The 17,850-nt window shown below is 37.5% G+C and overlaps 1 protein-coding gene across 6 annotated transcripts in view; it reads right to left on the reverse strand.

The window, feature by feature from the left end:
• MGAT5 (alpha-1,6-mannosylglycoprotein 6-beta-N-acetylglucosaminyltransferase) overlaps nt 1–17,850 on the reverse strand; it is a 119,572-nt gene that overhangs the window by 53,580 nt on the left and 48,142 nt on the right. For all 6 annotated transcript variants that reach the window (XM_051623330.1, XM_051623331.1, XM_051623329.1 and 3 more), the window contains 3 exons: nt 15,020–15,187; nt 1,957–2,033; nt 543–632 (listed from right to left, as the gene is read on the reverse strand). In XM_051623330.1, the coding sequence (XP_051479290.1) occupies nt 543–632; nt 1,957–2,033; nt 15,020–15,187 (335 nt within the window). The remainder of the gene's footprint in view (nt 1–542; nt 633–1,956; nt 2,034–15,019; nt 15,188–17,850) is intronic.

Genomic DNA, 17,850 nt, shown 5'->3' on the forward strand with positions numbered 1-17,850 from the left:
CAGGTTGCCCAAGGAGTCTGTGGATGCCCCCTCCCTGGAGGTGTTGAAGGCCAGGTTGGATGGGGCTTTGTGCAACCTGGTCTAGTGGAAGGTGTCCCTGCCCTTGTCGGGGATTTGGAACTAGATGATCTTCTAGGTCCCTTCCAATCCAAACCATTCTACGATTCTATTCCAAATCTATTGGGTGCTGGAAAGAGCCATGGACTCTTCTTCCCCAGTCGGCCCTGCCACAAGGGACTTTTGTACACTTATAGCTGTGATCATTCAGATTGGGTTTTGTATTTATTTGTATATTTGGCCCTCATCCCATGTATTACTGTCCCTTCCTTATTCCAGCAAACCTGTTCTAGTTTTAACCTCCAACCCCCTTAAGTCTCTCTTCCTAATTCCCCTTTTACCTTCCCCTGGGAGGGTGGAGGGGAGTAAAAGACAGCAATTCTGTTCTCTGTTTTTTTGTTTGCCCTGACCACTAAACCAAGACAGTTATCAAAAATATGGAGCCAATGTGATGTTCCCCTTCTGCAGATTAAAAGATTACTGACCTCACTGAGGTAAATAAAAAAGGAGCACGTGGACCCATCTACACCATAACTTGCATAACAGGGATCCGATCGCCACATATCTTTCATCCACTGCAACAGAACAAAAACACAGTCTGTTATCTTTAAGTACCATGCAACAACTCTGCACTATTTTACAGAAATAACAGGGGAAAGCTGTAAGCAACTGACTACATCCAACCAGACAGAAATCACCAGTAACAAAAAAAGCAGTTTTATGAATATTTTGCAGCATACTCCGCATTCAGCTGCAGTGGGGAAGTAACAACATACCACACGTGAGCACACTTAATACAAACTGGTAGCCAGGCAAGCAGAAACAAATATCAAAAGGAGAAGATACTCAGGATGCAGACATAAGGGTGTGGCTGGAGCTAAACTGCATTGCCTCCCCCTACCCCGTGTTACACTTGCTCTGGAATTAAACAGATAATTTCAGTTACCAAGATTAAAATCTGCCTGACTCTGCCAAGAATCTGCCATTTCTGCAGATGCAAGTAATTAATTTAAATTCGTATTTTAATATTCAAACAATGCATTACATAGTCACTATGCAGCTGGTTTGTCAAAATGGATGAAAAAACAGACCAGAGATTTAAAACTTAAGATTATTTTTTAAAAATAGTATTGTCTAAGAATAGTATGTAGAGAAAAAAGGCAACATAATTTCACATATACTTTGGTACTACTTTGTTTCCACTTTCAGAAATAAATTGTAATACCTGATAATGACATTTAAGTGTCAAGCACTTTTACCTTTGTCCCCCACTACTAAAACAGTATCCTTATGCTTTAAATGTATTGTGGGGGAAAAAATGCCAAAAAGCTCTATCTCTCAGAGTTTTGGTTTTGAACTTCTTTTGTTTGTTTCCTTTCCAATCAAAGTCTGATGGCTTTGAAGCCCAAAGTGCAGCATCTAGATTATTAGCAGAAAAGGCAAAATGCTTTTAAGGGAAAGGAAGAACCAGAGCTGTTGGAAAGACAAACAAATGTCTTCCTGAAAAAAAGGAAGGACTGGGGTGAGGGACCAACAGAATTCCAGTCCCAGGGCAGAGGAATGCCAAACCACTCATAATGGGGAAGAAAAGAAGGCTTTCCAAAAAGAAGAAACTTTCTGAATAACAAGACAGCATTCAAATAAGGCACTTTATTGAACGGCATAGCATTTTAAAATAATATGGCATTTTATGCCTGTCTTAATAAGGTGCCACTTTATTTCTCTGCAGCAGTAGCTTGAGGTGAGCAGTGCTTTAGTGCCACACATCCTTACATACCCTCTTTTACTTTTTGACCGAGTTGTTCTTGTTTTACATCACTGGCCAAGTACTGACCTCTTGCAACCTATGTTCAGTTTTTAACAGAACACACATAACAAGCTTACAAACTCTTCCATTACCTTTATTTTCCCTTCACAGTGAGGAAAACCATCCATAGGAGGCAATTCACACTGTTCTTGGGCTCCATTTATGAGATCTAAAGAGAAACAGACCATAACTGAATTTAATTTTACAGTTCTGACAGCCTAATGAATCCTTCCTTTTATTTTCATGAATCCACAATCCAGAATGACTGAAGAGTTCTACTGTGTAATATTTGTTATAACATTAAAATTCAGTGTACTCTTTTTTTGACTATAGAAGAAAATGGTTGCATAGATTTCAACTCTGACTTGCAGTAAAAGTGCTTAACTACAAAAACTTGTCTGTGAAGACTTACAAATTAAGCTAATCCATACTGAAAATAATTAAAAGCAAAATATCTTCCTAATTAAAGCATGCCTAAAACTACTAAACAGCAACAATTTGTTTCCAATTGTCAAACATTTCTAAGATGTATTTGCTCTTAAACACAAAAACTAGATTTTCCAGTTCTGTTATCACTTTATTAAATACCCACTATCTGCAACTTGCCATTAGATATATGAACCAATTAATACATGTTACAATTAATACATTATTTACAGCCCAGTTGCACTATGTCACATCTAATGAGTAAAACTTCTGATGGTCTCCCAAGGATTTTTTTTTCTTTTTTTGCCTATTTTATCATTCCAGATTTTTGAAACACAATACAAAGTGCAACACAGAGCAGTATTTCTAGCCCATGAAATAAGGAAAAAGGAGAAGTTTTGAAGGACACATCAACTCCATGATGGCACTTTCCTCTAAGAATTTAAAAGAACCCTCTAAGGCAGGCTTTTAAGGCAAGGAAAACTATTAGCATGGTGGAGAGATTCTTGCTAAAGGCAGCAGAGTATGAGGTTTTCAATTTAGGTAGTTCATCCCAGAGTTATCTAAATTACACCTGCATCATTTCTGTCTTTTCCCACAGGCAAGAATCAAAATCATTAAAGCTAGACATCCATCAACCTAGGAACACTTCATGCTATTGCAGATATAGTGCACAATTTCACCCAGAATATGCTAATTAGATCTCAGACAAAAAAAAAAAGGGCTGCTGCACTAAAATAAGAGTAGGGACAAGATCAGTGGATAAAAGAACACTGAATTATATACAAAAAACCACCTCCTGATTTATCTGAGTATTTTCCATGTTTTTGCAAATAGTTTCTTTTAAAGATAAAAACTTGAAATATGAGTGAAGCATTGCAAAATGGAGCAGATGGGGAAAGAAAAATCATGCCAGGAAGAAGACACTTATTTGGCAGTCTCTGCAGCAGCAGTAGTTTGACAAACTGATCTGTACTGCCAATGACAATAACACTGAAGCAAAGTATTTTTTAAGCTGACCTTGTATTGCAAATCAGTAAGCACTTTCAAAATATTCTCCCTTATCATCTTATCCTTAAGGGATTCTTGCAGACTAGTCCACTATCATGTATGGCTCTGAAGTCTGCTTCAAGTAAGAACTTACGGAGCACGCATACAAGTATCAACAATCTAAAAATGTTTTACATTCAGTCAGTGAATGTAAAATAACTAAATAACAATGGGAATTCTTGCCTTACTACAGGAATCAGACTTTCTACCTGAATCACACTGAAATCAGTGCTTGAGATAAAACAGTCAAAAACCTAACTTAAAATGAAAAGAGGCATGGTTAAAATGAAGGCAATTTCCAGTAATCAATATGACATCATTAGAAGAATTTTATGGTCTAAACTGTGGGATTTTTTTTTCTTCCCAATCTTAACAGTCTGAATGCAAAATAAGTACAGAGCTTTCATGCCAGATTCAGATCTTCCTAAAACATAATCTTAAATCTATGATATATCGTCAGAGATGCACTTCAGCTGCAGGCAGAATCTCAGAGAACTCAGGGGGGGAAACTGAATGTCTGGGCAATTCTATTCCATCAAACAAGTCTTTGCATCAATTTCAGCTGCAGAACCAACTGTAATTAGCAATTTTCAGACAGGGAAAAGACAATTATTACACCCTTAAAGAGCAGGTGTATTAATGGTATTCAACATTTCCACATACCTTCTCCACTGCTACAGTGCTTTCTTAAGGGGTATTTCTTCTCAGCCACTACCAGCCCCTCAACATGCCAGAACTACCATTCAACTTGACTCTTGGTTAGATCACTTATATGGTGTCAGTTGAAAATAGCTCTTGCCCAAGACTAATACTTGAAACCAGAAAAAAATTTGACTGGCACTAGAAAGGAAGCAAAGTAAAGGTGGAAATGACAGTCTCCCAGGGACTGCAGTTGCAGGAGAAGCCACTAGCACACCCAAGCAAAGCCATTTAAACATAGAACCCTTGCACTGCTTGCTCTGGGCGAAACAATCCTCCTGTGCAAGATGGTCAGTCCTCCTTAGACTTGATGTTACTCATTCAGCTCCTTATTTACCAAAAGTATAAAAGTACCAGAAAGCTGATTTTCTGCCCTTTCTGCTGATTGGAAGATATAGCTTGCCAACAAGTAGGATTGTGAACTTTGTCTTCTATCTCTGGCTATCTTTGCTATCTTACTGAGTGCCATCCAGTTCAGAGGGTTAGTCATGTAAACCCTCTCTTCTTCTGAAGTCCCTTTAAGTAGAGGGTAACACATAAACACAAGATAATTTTTTTTTTTTATGGCACAAACATCTACCATGCTAAGTTTTTCACTTACATCGTACTGCATTTTAATGGGTCAAAGAAAAGAAAGATGGAGAAAAAAGTCACAAGATACAGAGAATGGCCTCATTTTTGGTAGATACAAGATTGTAGTCTAGAAACCTGTTTGCTCTTGCCATGCATAAACCTTTTCTGCATGCTAGTGTGTTTTTGGGAGATGGGCAGTGATCTTTGCTACTGTTCATTGCTCAAAAAGTTTTACAGGATCCCTGTACTTGAAAGATCTCCTTGCAAGAATAAAAATTGTCTTGTTATAACAGTCACATATCACACCCACCATATACTTCAACAGCTCAGATGAGCTGTGGCAGCACTACACACCAATACTTTCCAAGCAGAAAGCCAACTTTCCCAGCTCTCCCTGTTGCTGCCCATCCCAATAAGGAAAAAGCAAAAAACACATTTATGTCAGCACAAGATTTTTCTCAGGCTTCTGGTCTTCCCTGTGGCCAGCTGCACCAGGGCTTTTTGCAGAGCAGGCCCACTCCTGCTTTTCCACTGGGATGATTTACATGCAAACAACATGCTGATCTCCCCAGGATAATCTTTATGTACAAGAAACACCAACACCCACTTTTATCAACTCTAACCATGTTAAAATGCTTGGAGAAGAATAAATGCCTCTAACAGTATTTCCAAAAGAACATGATTATTTTTTTTTTTTACTATTTTCAGGAGTATCTGACACAAGTGGACATGTGCTTCTTTGTTGCCAGCTATGCCTAAACCACAACAACTCCCAACCTTTTTTTTACCTTAATGATCAGAACTTGTGTGAAGAATTCAGTTTGTCTAGCTGCTCACTACTACTACTAACTAACCATTTGCTGGAGCCTGCGGGGAACAGCTAGTCAGCTATAGGCAAGAGTAAGACCCTTTTCCTCATCCTTATTAAACTAGCTGTTTTGAACTACGGTTACTGGAACAGGAAACATTCTTGTAAAATATCTAAAGTCAAGGAAGTCGTGACCAGCCTCTTTCAGTAACAAGTTCATAGCTACACATTAACGGACCAGTTTGCCTTCATCAAACCATGCTGAACAGCTGGACCAGCAGAAGCAGCAGCAAGAGCTGGACAATATTCCCTAGCATGTCTCTAGCTCACTTTGGGCCCACACTGCCAAGTCAGTTCTCTCACTTTTTTGTGCACAGGCTTTGACCATCCACTCTAACTAGGAGCAGGCTCTTCTTAAAAAAGAATCCAGAGGTGAACAAAATCTTGCATCCCCATGAACAGCTGGGACCAACCTCAATCACATACCAGGAATCAACCCTTTTGAGTGGATCACAGACATGGGGAGATGAAGCAAGTTGAATCCTGGGGATGCTGATCTACACATCAGGATCTTCCAAAGCATGAAAAGCATGTATTAAAATACAAGACAAGAGTTTAGAGTTTCTTATCATTTGGAGGTGACAAAAAAAACCCCTAATATCGGACAAAGATTTTTGTTAAAAAGGTCTGGCTAGAAGTGTTAAGTCGTTGCCAAATTAATGTTGAATAGCTCTTAACTAAAGGGGAAAAAATATATTATTAAGCCAGACATTAAAGTTACTGTTGTAAAACAGTATTTGAGAAACCACAAGAACTTTTACTTTTATTTAGTAAGTATGTAACTTAAAATGCAAGTTCTGAGATCTCCTTTCCCAGCTAAAACTTAGACCTTACAACCAAAACAGTCAGAAATACAGTACGTGTTGTGGCAGTACAAAGGAACAGCAGATAATACATAAACTTTTTCTCTTAAGCTTTGTGTGAACCATGGCATTAATTTCTATTCTGCAGACATCCAAGTGTTTTTGAAGTCAGGCACAGCTTTTATCCTCTTGACTGCTTTCATGCAAAGACATACTTATTAAACATTTATCTCATATGATGTTACATTAAAAGTCAATGCACTGACAAATTGAAAATAAGAATGTGTGCATTTTATAAACCCAAGACCACAAAGGTGTTACAGATTATCCTGGAAAAAATTGAAAATATTGATAAAACACCAAGCTGCTCTCGATTTTAAAAAGCTCTTTAAATACACTGCTCTGTTTGTGAAGTCCTGGGATATTCAATATGTAACTAACCAAAACTCCATCCCCACGTTTAGAAAAGAGCCATATGTTCACTTTGCAAATATGTGTGATTGTTTAGAGATACACAGCTCTGCATTGGAGATCGTTAGTGCACAGCAGGTGAACCTGAACTCGTGAACAATCATCAGTTATTTCATTGCAAAGTCTGGCACATTAGTATGAAGCAGCTGGCAGATTTAAGCTAAGCCACCTAACCTTGCATTGGAAAAGATACTTCTCCTTTCTTGCTCTAGATGAACAACTATACTGGCAGAAGTCCTATGCCTTTGACACTGGCCTCTTTAAACAGCAGTTCACAGGTACAGGTCTTTATCATCTCTTGCAACTGAACTCCATATCCACAGGTTTAGTTTCTTTTAGTGAAGGTCTACAACACCCAAGAGAGAATCGTTGTTAAAAGCACAGTCTGTGACAGGGAATTCATTTTTTGTTTGCTTTCCACTTACTCAAACAGAACAGTGAAAGTAAGTGAGTGCTACGTACATATTTTGTCCCTTTCCAATATTGCACCATCTTCCAAATAATGTGTTTTGTAGGAGGCTAAAAATTCTGCTTCAATTTTTCTCCATCAGACAGTTAGAAAGTCTAGAAATAACCCACTAAGACAGTGAGTAACAGTAATAACTAGTTACTCGGTAGTGATATTTTTATTGATAGATATTCTATTAGTCATAAAAGTTTTAAAATAACAAATAGGAAAAAAAGGCAAATTAAACCTCCACAATACTGTTGAAATTACTAACTGTGACACCACCAGCCTATCTAGTCTTCCACAGACCAACTCTCCTTTCTTCAGAGAACAGAAGCATCTTAGGAACATAACATGACACGAAAGTTTATATACTTTGGAATATTGAGGCTAAAACCCAGATTTTAAGACTAGTGCAAAAAAGCCTATTAGAATATCTTTTGATGACATATAGCCCAGATAACAGCTCAAATCAAAGTGCTTCCCATCAACAGATCTCATAAAATCAGTATGTATTTGAAGGACAGAGTAATCATATCCAATGAAGTATAATTAATCAATTTGTTGTCTTTCTGGTTTTGATAATCAAATAAAAGTACTATTCTTACTTTAATTCTCTTCTCTTGTTTTGTCTATTTCAATTCTGAAATTTCATATCTACAGTTAGACACAACACTCTAGTTAAGTCTGGTTTAGCTTGTGTAAGGTATCCTTTCCTTTTTCACATTAATTAACACATTCTCACTTTAATTCATTTTTCATCTCCAGCTGACAAGATTCCTTTAAAGAGAGAAATTGCAGTGTGAGCTGAAAGCACCATCAACATATTCAATGAAATGAGCTTAAAGGTTTCAAGATTTTAAATGTCTAGCACAAAATGCTTTCTACTAATATTTTAGAAACTTCAGCAGTAAAGCATGGGTAACGGTTGAAAAAAATTAATTTTTCTAGTGCTAGTCCATCCTCACACCAGCTGTGCTGCTGCATTCCATTAACACTACAGAAATCAGTGCAGTGTTTGGAGAATTCTAGTAGTAGTCAGGTAGTTAATCAAGATGCAGCCCAGGGGACCACTAAAAGCCCCCTTCAGCATTACTAATACATCTTAGGACTGCAGCGGAAAATATTCATGTGTGGTCTTCTGCACATTCACTGCACTGTGCTGCAACAGCAGGACTTGAAAACACACAGATCTCCCCAGCTCCATGCTACTGCTTCTGTGGGAGGCACACGGACAGTAAAATGGGAAAAACTGCTTGGTACTGTCTGCAGTGTGGGAAAAGAATACAATGGATAAAGCACAAGAAATACGAGACAAAGCAAAGCATTACCCTAGGAAAGCTGTAATCTTGGCTATTAGAACCAGTGCAGCCCACATGCTATTACATCTGACACACAATGACATTCTGCGGGGACAACTAGCTTGGTTTTTTAAGGCATGACCATACAGAACATTGTACATACTATGTTAACTGAAAAAAAGCCTACTGTAGCCCTCTTAAGACAGGAGAACAGCTTTGGAAATTAAAAATTATATGAAATATCTTAGCTTTTTTTTTTTTTTCTAAATCTATTTTGTCTTTAAAGTCCAGAACTATGGGGTGAACTACAGTTGCAATCTGTTAAAACTAATAAGGCTGGTATATGTGTAACAAAGTTCATCAGACAGAGTGCCATGGGTACAGATCAACTGATCATGAAGTTACCCGAGTCTTCGACCCCCTCTAAAAGGCTTGTCAGTCCCAGGTCTATAGGAGGGACATGGAAATACAATGACAAAGGTCCTTCTCACCATAGTAACATGTAAAAAAAAAAAAAAAAAAAAGGGGGAAAAAAACCAACTGCTTGCAGCATTGCCAAAGCTGACTTGTCAGCCTGCCTTGCTACATGTTCAAGAAGGATGCCAGAAATTTGACAGGCATCCAAGCCATCATGTCTTAGATGACAAGTAAATACTGAAGTCTGCATCCTAATGAGTTACTCTAAAGATGTTAATACTAAAGTAGTTAAAAGAAAATTCAAAAGCCACGACAGCAGAACAAGTTAAAGCATAAGGCAGAAAAGCTACAGAAACTTGGAAGAGATAGATACATCAGAAGTATTCTCCCTCCCTGAGCAGTGCTACATACACCAACCTGATACTCCACAGTTCAGTCTTAGTAAGAGTTTTCCAAGAACCAGCTATGTACAAGTGAGGTGTGGGAGAGAATTTGACATGAACCTTCACTTGCTCATTTTTATGGGATCAAAGACACACCATTAAAATATTCTGAAGTTACACTTTTCAAGGCAGAACATTTTGTAAACAACCAGTCTGGCACAGTTTTCAGTACAAATACATTATCTGAGGTATTAAGACGGTTACACTAACAAAAACATTAGCTTTTCACTGAACAAGTGCTATAGAGTCACTAATGGCCTCAGAGCACCTTGGCCCTTGCTTTAAATCAACATTTTTATTTTTTAAAAATTGGTTTGCAACATGCATATTCAGAATTAATGACACTATTTAGTAGTGTTTTAAAGCCTGAGGAATTTAAAGCTTCCTTTAGTTTGCTTAAATCAAGTTTTTCCCATAGCTGCCACATTAACATATCAAGAGCTCACAATTTAGAAAAAACAACTCCAAAACAAAGCCCAAACCAAACCCAACCCACAACACACAAACCTTATACACTCTGAAGAAAACTGATTCTTAGATCATGTTTGTGCAAGCAGACTGCACTGATGAAATGTGCTTAGTGCAATACTGTCCCACAAAAATCAAAGATTTCTTTTATAGTTGTCTTTAGAAAAGCACAACTGTTAAAAGCAAAGTTGCCTGAGCCAAACTGATCTTGTGCCTATCCCATGGAACCAAGGATTCAGTGATAACAGAAGCAGTCATGTAGACAAGCTCTGCTTGAAAAGTGTCATGGTTTCATATTTCCCCCTTTCCATTTAATTATCACCAAAACAGCAATCAGGAAAAGGAAGGCTCAGGAAAAATAGCTGAAAATTGTCTATGTCAAAACAACTGGATTGTTCAATGTTTTTGAGGGGGGAAGAAGAAAAAGGCAAGTATGCATATCATTTTACACATGGTAAAAGTGCAACACCACACATGGAAACTAACACCTAAGCTCCCACTCAAGCTACCCAAGGGACATCATGACTTTGCTTTTTAACACAATCTGTGCAGCCTCACCCTCTCGCAGAGATACCCTCAACTCCTTTGGAATAAGGATTAATGATATTTGTCATCCTAAGAGCTCACGTTGTCCATGAAAGATTTTCCAAGACCAACTTCAGAGGAAGAAACCAGGTGTAGCATCACGTTAGAAACACTAAACCTAACCACACCAAGGGTATGAATACACAGTACAGTCTACATATCAACAACGATGGTTGTTCGTGTCTGAAAAGGAAAAGAGATTTCTGGTCTCTAAATGGGAACTCAAAAATGAATCCAATAAAAGTCTGAGCTCACCTACTTACGAGACAGCAGGAGTTACACTCCTTGCTAAATCCCCAACATTTCCTCCTACAAACTGTTATCACCTTATTAGGGACAAGCATAATCCCTATGGATTTTCTTCAGATCCTTTTATCTGCCAAAAATTCCATACACCACCAACAGATTATTTTCCATTGTACATTTCACCACTGCTGCCTCAGTTCTACACCATGCTTGATAGCCAAAGGTGGAGCAATTTTTTTTAAAAAACCAAGAAACCAAAACACTTTTCTCCATGTCTTGCTAATGAAAGTATAACTGATGAAGAGACATTTGTAAAGTTACGCATAACTCTGTAAAGTGATGAATAACTGTATTTCCAAAAAGCCCCTAAATTTTAAACCCTGAGTTCTTAAGATATTTGGACATCTGCCCAAAGTACAATTGCAGATCTTGGTCAAAAAATGCTTGACTTACGAAGTTACTCTACAGAAAGAAAAAGTCATGGGCTCTATAACTACCATAATAAAGCTTGTTTAGGCTACACTGCTCAAAGTATAGGCTAAAAATTGATCACAACTGTTTTTAGGAAGCCACAAACATTTCTTTTCTGTTACAAGGCATAAATAGCCATGATGGCTACTGTTTGGCCAGAGATGATTAAACTTCTGGCGGCATTAATAAGCCTAAAATAATGATTTCTTTTTCCAAACTGCTGAACAGCTTGATTAATTACTGTGTCAGTGCCTCCTTTTTCCTTTGCTGACAGGCTCTTTCAGAGAGGGTAGGTCGTTCCTTCATTAAGTAATTTATCATGAATTTTTGTAAATCTCCCAGGTTTATACCACTCCTGGTGCAAAACTTATCTGGGTTATTTAAAAAGTTACACTCAAACTCACATCTGAGCTACTATTATTCTAGTGTCTACATAGAAAAGTTGGAGAGGAGTGGAAATTTTTAAAGCTCCATATCTGGTCCAGTTGCTAGTGTCCTGAATCTTACAAAAAATAATACTAACTGCAATAATAAGGTTACATAGCAGTTGTGTTTTTCAAAGTGAGATGAAACCATAACCTGGACTGATTTCAGTAATTTAACCCTGGAACTAAATCAGGATTCTTGCTTTATCACAATGCTCTACTTGTAGCTTAGGGATATTGTTTTTAGGACTACATTCTGAACACAGCAATGTACTTAATGAAATAAAAGTCCACTTGCAGAGAGGCTTTGGGAGGAGAAATGTTGACTAATTATAATCTCTTTTCTTTCTACTTTTCAGGTAAGAGTACTATTATTTTTCCATTCAAATGTTATTAATACATAAAATACATAACAAAGAAAAGCTCACAGCACATTCAGATTGACCAGTCTAGCCTGCCATGGCAGTCAGTTTTAAACTATAGAAAAATACTATGTTTTGTTCTGGAGTTTGTGTCCAGTCATAATCAGCAATGAGGAAAAATATTTCCAGTCTAATCATCTTTATGTCATCCTATTATGTCTTATTTTATCACTTGCACGTTCTTAGGTAATATATAACAAATGGTAAACTTTCCACGTGGTGAGGACAAAATACAGATTTCAGAATGATTAGTGACTCCACTATTCACTACCAAGGTTTACAAGCAGTGTTCATAGACGCTAAGGTGCAGCTAATGCCTGCAGGAAGCTTAATTTATTTTAGAAAAGCTTTCCATAGCTAAAGGGTCATGGTGATACAGATTATAGAATCAGGTCTCAGTGTACTGTTATAGCTCAATCCAAAATTAATAAATGCATGAAGCAGCTCCACTGGAAGAAGGACTCCTCTAGGAAAATCTGCTAATGACACTGCATTTTTGCACTGATGAATAAGGCTATAAAATCCTTAATTTACTTCAGAGTTTTAAGCAGCAACTCCAAGGCAAAACAGATTTGCAGAAATATAAACTCTAGAAGTTTGTTTTTTTTTAATTGCTAAAAATATTAAACCTTACATTGCTAGGATGCTCCATAAATACTACAGTTGTCCAAACAGAAAGAGGGAAATGACTAGCAATAGCTAACATGAATTTGTCCTAAGACAGCATTACAATATTACGGTTGATAGAGAGAAACAGTAATCTTAACCATTTTGCTTTCTGTGATCACTTCATAGTGTAACAGCTGAATAAACTATACTAAAGAAAACAGTAGAAGTATCATGTGTATTTGTACCCATACATGTTTCAGCTTAGTAAAATGTCAATCTGTTGGGTAATAAAATGCCTTCTCTACAACAATTTTCAGATTAGCTCAATTGCTCTAGCACAGCAAAAAAAAATGATGCTGCTGAAATATTACAGACAAAACCAACTCTGGCATTGTAATCACAATGTTTACTCACCTAGCTTATTTTCTGAACAATTCCTTCCTAACAGACAAGACATATATTATGTTTTTACTGGAATTATATGGCTTCCAGAGTTGGCTACTGTCAGGAAACTGCTATGAAGACAGAAGTGGAAACAACTTTTTCATTTCCATTTGGCTGCCTCTGATCAGATGAATTTCCACTGATTGCTTCAAATGGATGAATAGCAGGCACTTTAACACAAGGCTGAGCTTCAAGCTCTATTCTGCCCATTGGTACTATCTATCCTGGAGACACCTGAACAGTAATACTTCTCGATCAGGAAATACAGAACAATACATTAGTCAAACCTTAAACTGTTTCCTAAAGGTTTCTTCTGTTGTTGCTGTTTAATGTAGCTGCTTCAGATATTTTAAACTTAAGTGTACCAAGACTCAGAGGTAAAAAAACTGTAGCTCATCCTTGCGAAATAAGGAAACAAGGCCTGTAAAACAGGGGGTTGCAACGGTGGGCTTGGGGAGCCTCACTGACACCAACCCTCTCCCACTGGCTGGCCCAAAATGGGATCCAGGACTGATGATTTTCTGTTTTCTATCTCTCTAAACTTTTCTTTTCCTACTCTCTCTCTTCCTTCTTAAAATCATTCAGTAATGCAAGGACTAATCACATTTTTTTTCTCAGGTTGTGCAGCTTAAGCATGCATGTATTGTACTCCAGTGATCTAAATGTCAGCCTTTATGATCGTTCAGCCTAAGATAATAATTCAAGTATCTGAATTCCTTCTGTAGTTTTAATTAAACCTAATTCAAATACAGACCTTGAGTGTCATTTCAGCTTAATCTGATCAAGGGGTATCAGATGGTCAAGCATTTCCTTGGACCATGACATTTTAATCACTCTCCCTGGAAGGGCCAGGTCTGAGACAAAGGTTGGATCCAGCCACACCTGAGCTCCTCTCTGAGAAGGAGTTTAGAAAGCAAGGAGGTCCAGTCTGAATCTCACCGGGTTGCCCTGCCTGGGTCGTGACAGGTATCATTTGTACATCCACTCTCCTAGATTTTCTTTCAGTGGCATTACCTTACCAGAGGTAGTATCTGCTTCTCTATTTTGACAGATTTAAGAAGGCAACACCCCCTCAATGTAAGTATTTATTTTTACAGGAAATCAAGCACAGGCAAGACTTAGGATCACAGCTATCCAGCTAATAATCAAGTTGAACTAAGTCTTCTGTTCTTCTCCCTATCTGGGACTGCAAAGATGATGAGCAGGGCAGACTCAGCCCTTCCTAAGGGTCAGGAGAGCCAGTATTTGTTTAGACTTGGTGGCTGAGCAAACATAGGGCAATAGATCAGGCAGTATCAAAATTTATCCAGTGTACCAATCACAGCTGGAAACACTAAAGGAACTCGCAGGAGAAGAGGCAAGACATTTTACCACAACAGGATGACTCAAATGCTTTGAAAAGTTGTGAGGGTAGTGAACAGTCTATTCAACAAAGAAAAAAATACTGATTTCAAATTATGTTTTAAAGCATATATTTAAGCTGAAGGTATCGGGTAGGTTATCTCTGTGTGTCAAATCGAAAGAGCTATTAAGCAGAGCTGGGAAGGACATTTTTAAACCACAATCAGTATCAAACATAATAAACGTTTTATTTCCATTAACAACTACTAAAGTGCATAAGGCAGAAATGTAGAGCAGATTTACACCAACCCAAGTAATTAGACTTAAGAGACAAAACGTCTGCCCAGTTTCATAGTTCTAAAGTGCAACCACTTAAAGTGAGAAACATCTACTACAAACAAGATGGACTACACACCCATCTGGCAGAGGATTTTATTTTCTTCAGTGTGTTCAAGTTACCACAGAAGAAATTCTTCCTCTGAGTTTGTAAAAGACCACTGGACTTGATGTTGTCAGTCAGGTTAGACTCTGAAATTTGTTTTCTAAGACATTCCAAACATCTAACTCTGAAAAATCTTCTTGTGGCCAAGACAGAAAAAGCAGATTTTTCAGCCCTTAAATACTTCAAACAATTGTCATACTCACCTGCTACATTAAGCTTTTCGACTGCTCCTAAGCTGGGAGCAGGAGTGGTAGTATTGTTGGTAGAGTTTGCTCCTGTTCCATTAAGTACAAGATTCTCCACCTTGGACTCCAGCTTCCCAATGCGCTGCAAGATGTTATCCAACAAGACAGCAAGTGTCTTCTTTAAATCTACAAACAAAAATGAAAAGTTAAGCTGCTTAGCAAGGCAATGCTGTCAGACAGACTGAAAAAATAGATACAAGAACGAGACTGGAATACATACAGACAGTTTTTCAGTGAAAGTAGTTGTCATTAGCAGTTCTACGCACTGAAGTTCCCTACTTCATTGAGCCTCGCATACAAGTTTCCCAGGACGTGGAACTTGTCTTCCTGTGTATGTTATAAAACACACTGCAACTCACATATGTATCATATATTCAAGAAGAAATGTGTGCCTTTATGGGGACACATATGGGAACAGAAAAATGCACACTTTCTAATAGCTCTAGTAATAAGAAGTTGCTTAAATAGTAATGAATCTAAACCTAAATCCATATTCAAGCACAGTCAGGGGAACAGTCTGTTGAATACTCAAGTCACCCAGAAACAAAAACACCCTTCCAAAAAATGGGACAGCTTCGAACCAGCATAAAAACCTTCTCCAGCATCTCTTCCACCACAATCACATTCTGCATTGACAAAAAACTGTGAAGTTCAACCTCTCTGTTGTAGACACCATTAATCATCTGCTTCTTCAGTCTGTTGGTGATTGCCTTTACCTATCTAGCTGGTCTGACACAGCACTTCCTTTGTGTAGAAAACATACAGCAACATCTCATATTTTTTCTTTCCCTTTTCTTTTGTTCAGATTTCATGAAGTAAAGACAGTTGGGCAACTCTTAAGAACTGTGGGCAAGAAAGTAAAAACAGACCACCACCAGACTAAACTGTGTAACTATGGTGGCAACAAGCCAAAAAAGATGAAAGAAAGTATTGTTCTTTGCTCATTTACCCTTGTCTCAAGATTAAAGAATTTGGTACAATGAATTTACATTGTTTTCCCATTTAATTACAGAAAATAATTACATGTGTGTACATAAAACCAGTTTTCTGCTTTTCACAAGTTTAGAATCAAATAACTTTCTAATCTTTTTGAATCTGTAATTGAAATTTTCTCCATATATCTGAAAAGATTCTTCTGCCCCAACATCAGTTGTATTTTTTGCCACACTTATTTTGTGCTGTCTTTATTTTTTTCCCATTACTAGCTCAATTCTTGTGCAAATGAGAGAAAACAAGAAAAGGCTTTTACTTTTAGCAAGCTTATGATTATTTTTTCCAAATAAAAGGAGAGTGATATTTATTCCATGGAGCCATGAAATAGGCATTTTGTGTTTTCCTTTGTCCCTTAGAGATCAAATGATGGAATGATCTGAACTATTTTCAAAGGCATCCAGAAGTTTTTGCTCATGTTAAAACCACGGTTTTAACATGAACAAAACCAAGGTAAAGAAGGAAGAAAAAAATCTAGGAAAAAAGTAGTAAAAAAAACAATCAGGAAACAATTAGAGAAACATAGCACACATAAACCTTTGCATTGATCATAAACAGAAAAAACTGTTAACCCTTGCAATTTTTAAATACTGGTATCAAACCACTGATATGGGAGACTGTCTACCAGAACAAAAAATTGGAGACTAGTTGGAGAAGGGAAGGGCAGAAGCAGAGATTAATAACAATTTTTGTAAAACAACTGTTTACTGCTATAAAAATCAAGTATTTGTTGTGTATGTTTGGACTATAACTTTCAAAAGGAAGGTGTTTGATTCACCTATCTGACAGGTCAATTACATGGTAGAGAGAAAAAATGAGAAAGAAACAAGCTGTGTAATCACAACTAAGGAATGACTGAAGGCCTTTTGACTGGGTAAAAGCAGCCAAATCAAGCAAACTCAGAACTTGTTGTTGAGCATGGAAATAATGACTGCTTGCTAACAGCAATCAGAGGATAAGATTAAGAAAAATAAAAAGGATAATGAGCAAGGACATTAGTTTTCACAGAACAGTGAACCAACTTCTGTCCATTAACTTTAGCCATTAATATGTTCATTCCTGTTCAGATAACCTGATCACTTGCTATCAACAAATCATCTGCTGTGTCAAACAGGACCAACTAATTGATTTATTACGTAATTATCAGTTTACTCAGTTTCATATAGTGTTATTTAATACAGTGCTACTAACTCACTGTAGCACCTTTCCCTCCAATATTTCAAATAAATATTACTATTACTTTGCATCCTTCCAAACTCCTTAATTGAAAGCACCTCTCCTAACCTCTCTTTAAACTTAAAATTCTTCTTAGCCACAGAACTTGACGTTTCTACACAAAACTTACCTATAACTTCACAGAAGCATTACTAATTTATTTCACCCATTTTCAAATGCAGTTTAACATCTCCTGGGGAACCTGACCACTCTTTGGCAGCAAGTGAACTTACTCCTCAGGGGGCTTTAGAGCAGGAAATTAATGCCACAGGCAACAAGGATCCTTCCTTAAGAATATCCTGTGCTCTGAGACCTAGCCAGGGCACAGATTAATGCAGCTACCCTTCAATTTTTGGAGGCACATTGATTTCCTGTTTTGTTTTGGGTTTTTTTTGTTTGGTCTTTTTCTTCTTCAATTCATCTACCATCAAGCGCTCTTACAAGATAATGGGGCACTGATGATGGCTATATAGCAGATAAGGGTTTGTTTTAATCCTATGAACACATTTCTGTTGGAACCTCTACTTGCTTGGAGGCCTTCAAACTAAGTACTGATCTAGTACCACTCTATTAAGCCTGTGTTG

This window comes from Apus apus, chromosome 6 (genome assembly GCF_020740795.1).
Source record: "Apus apus isolate bApuApu2 chromosome 6, bApuApu2.pri.cur, whole genome shotgun sequence".
NCBI lineage: Eukaryota > Metazoa > Chordata > Aves > Apodiformes > Apodidae > Apus > Apus apus.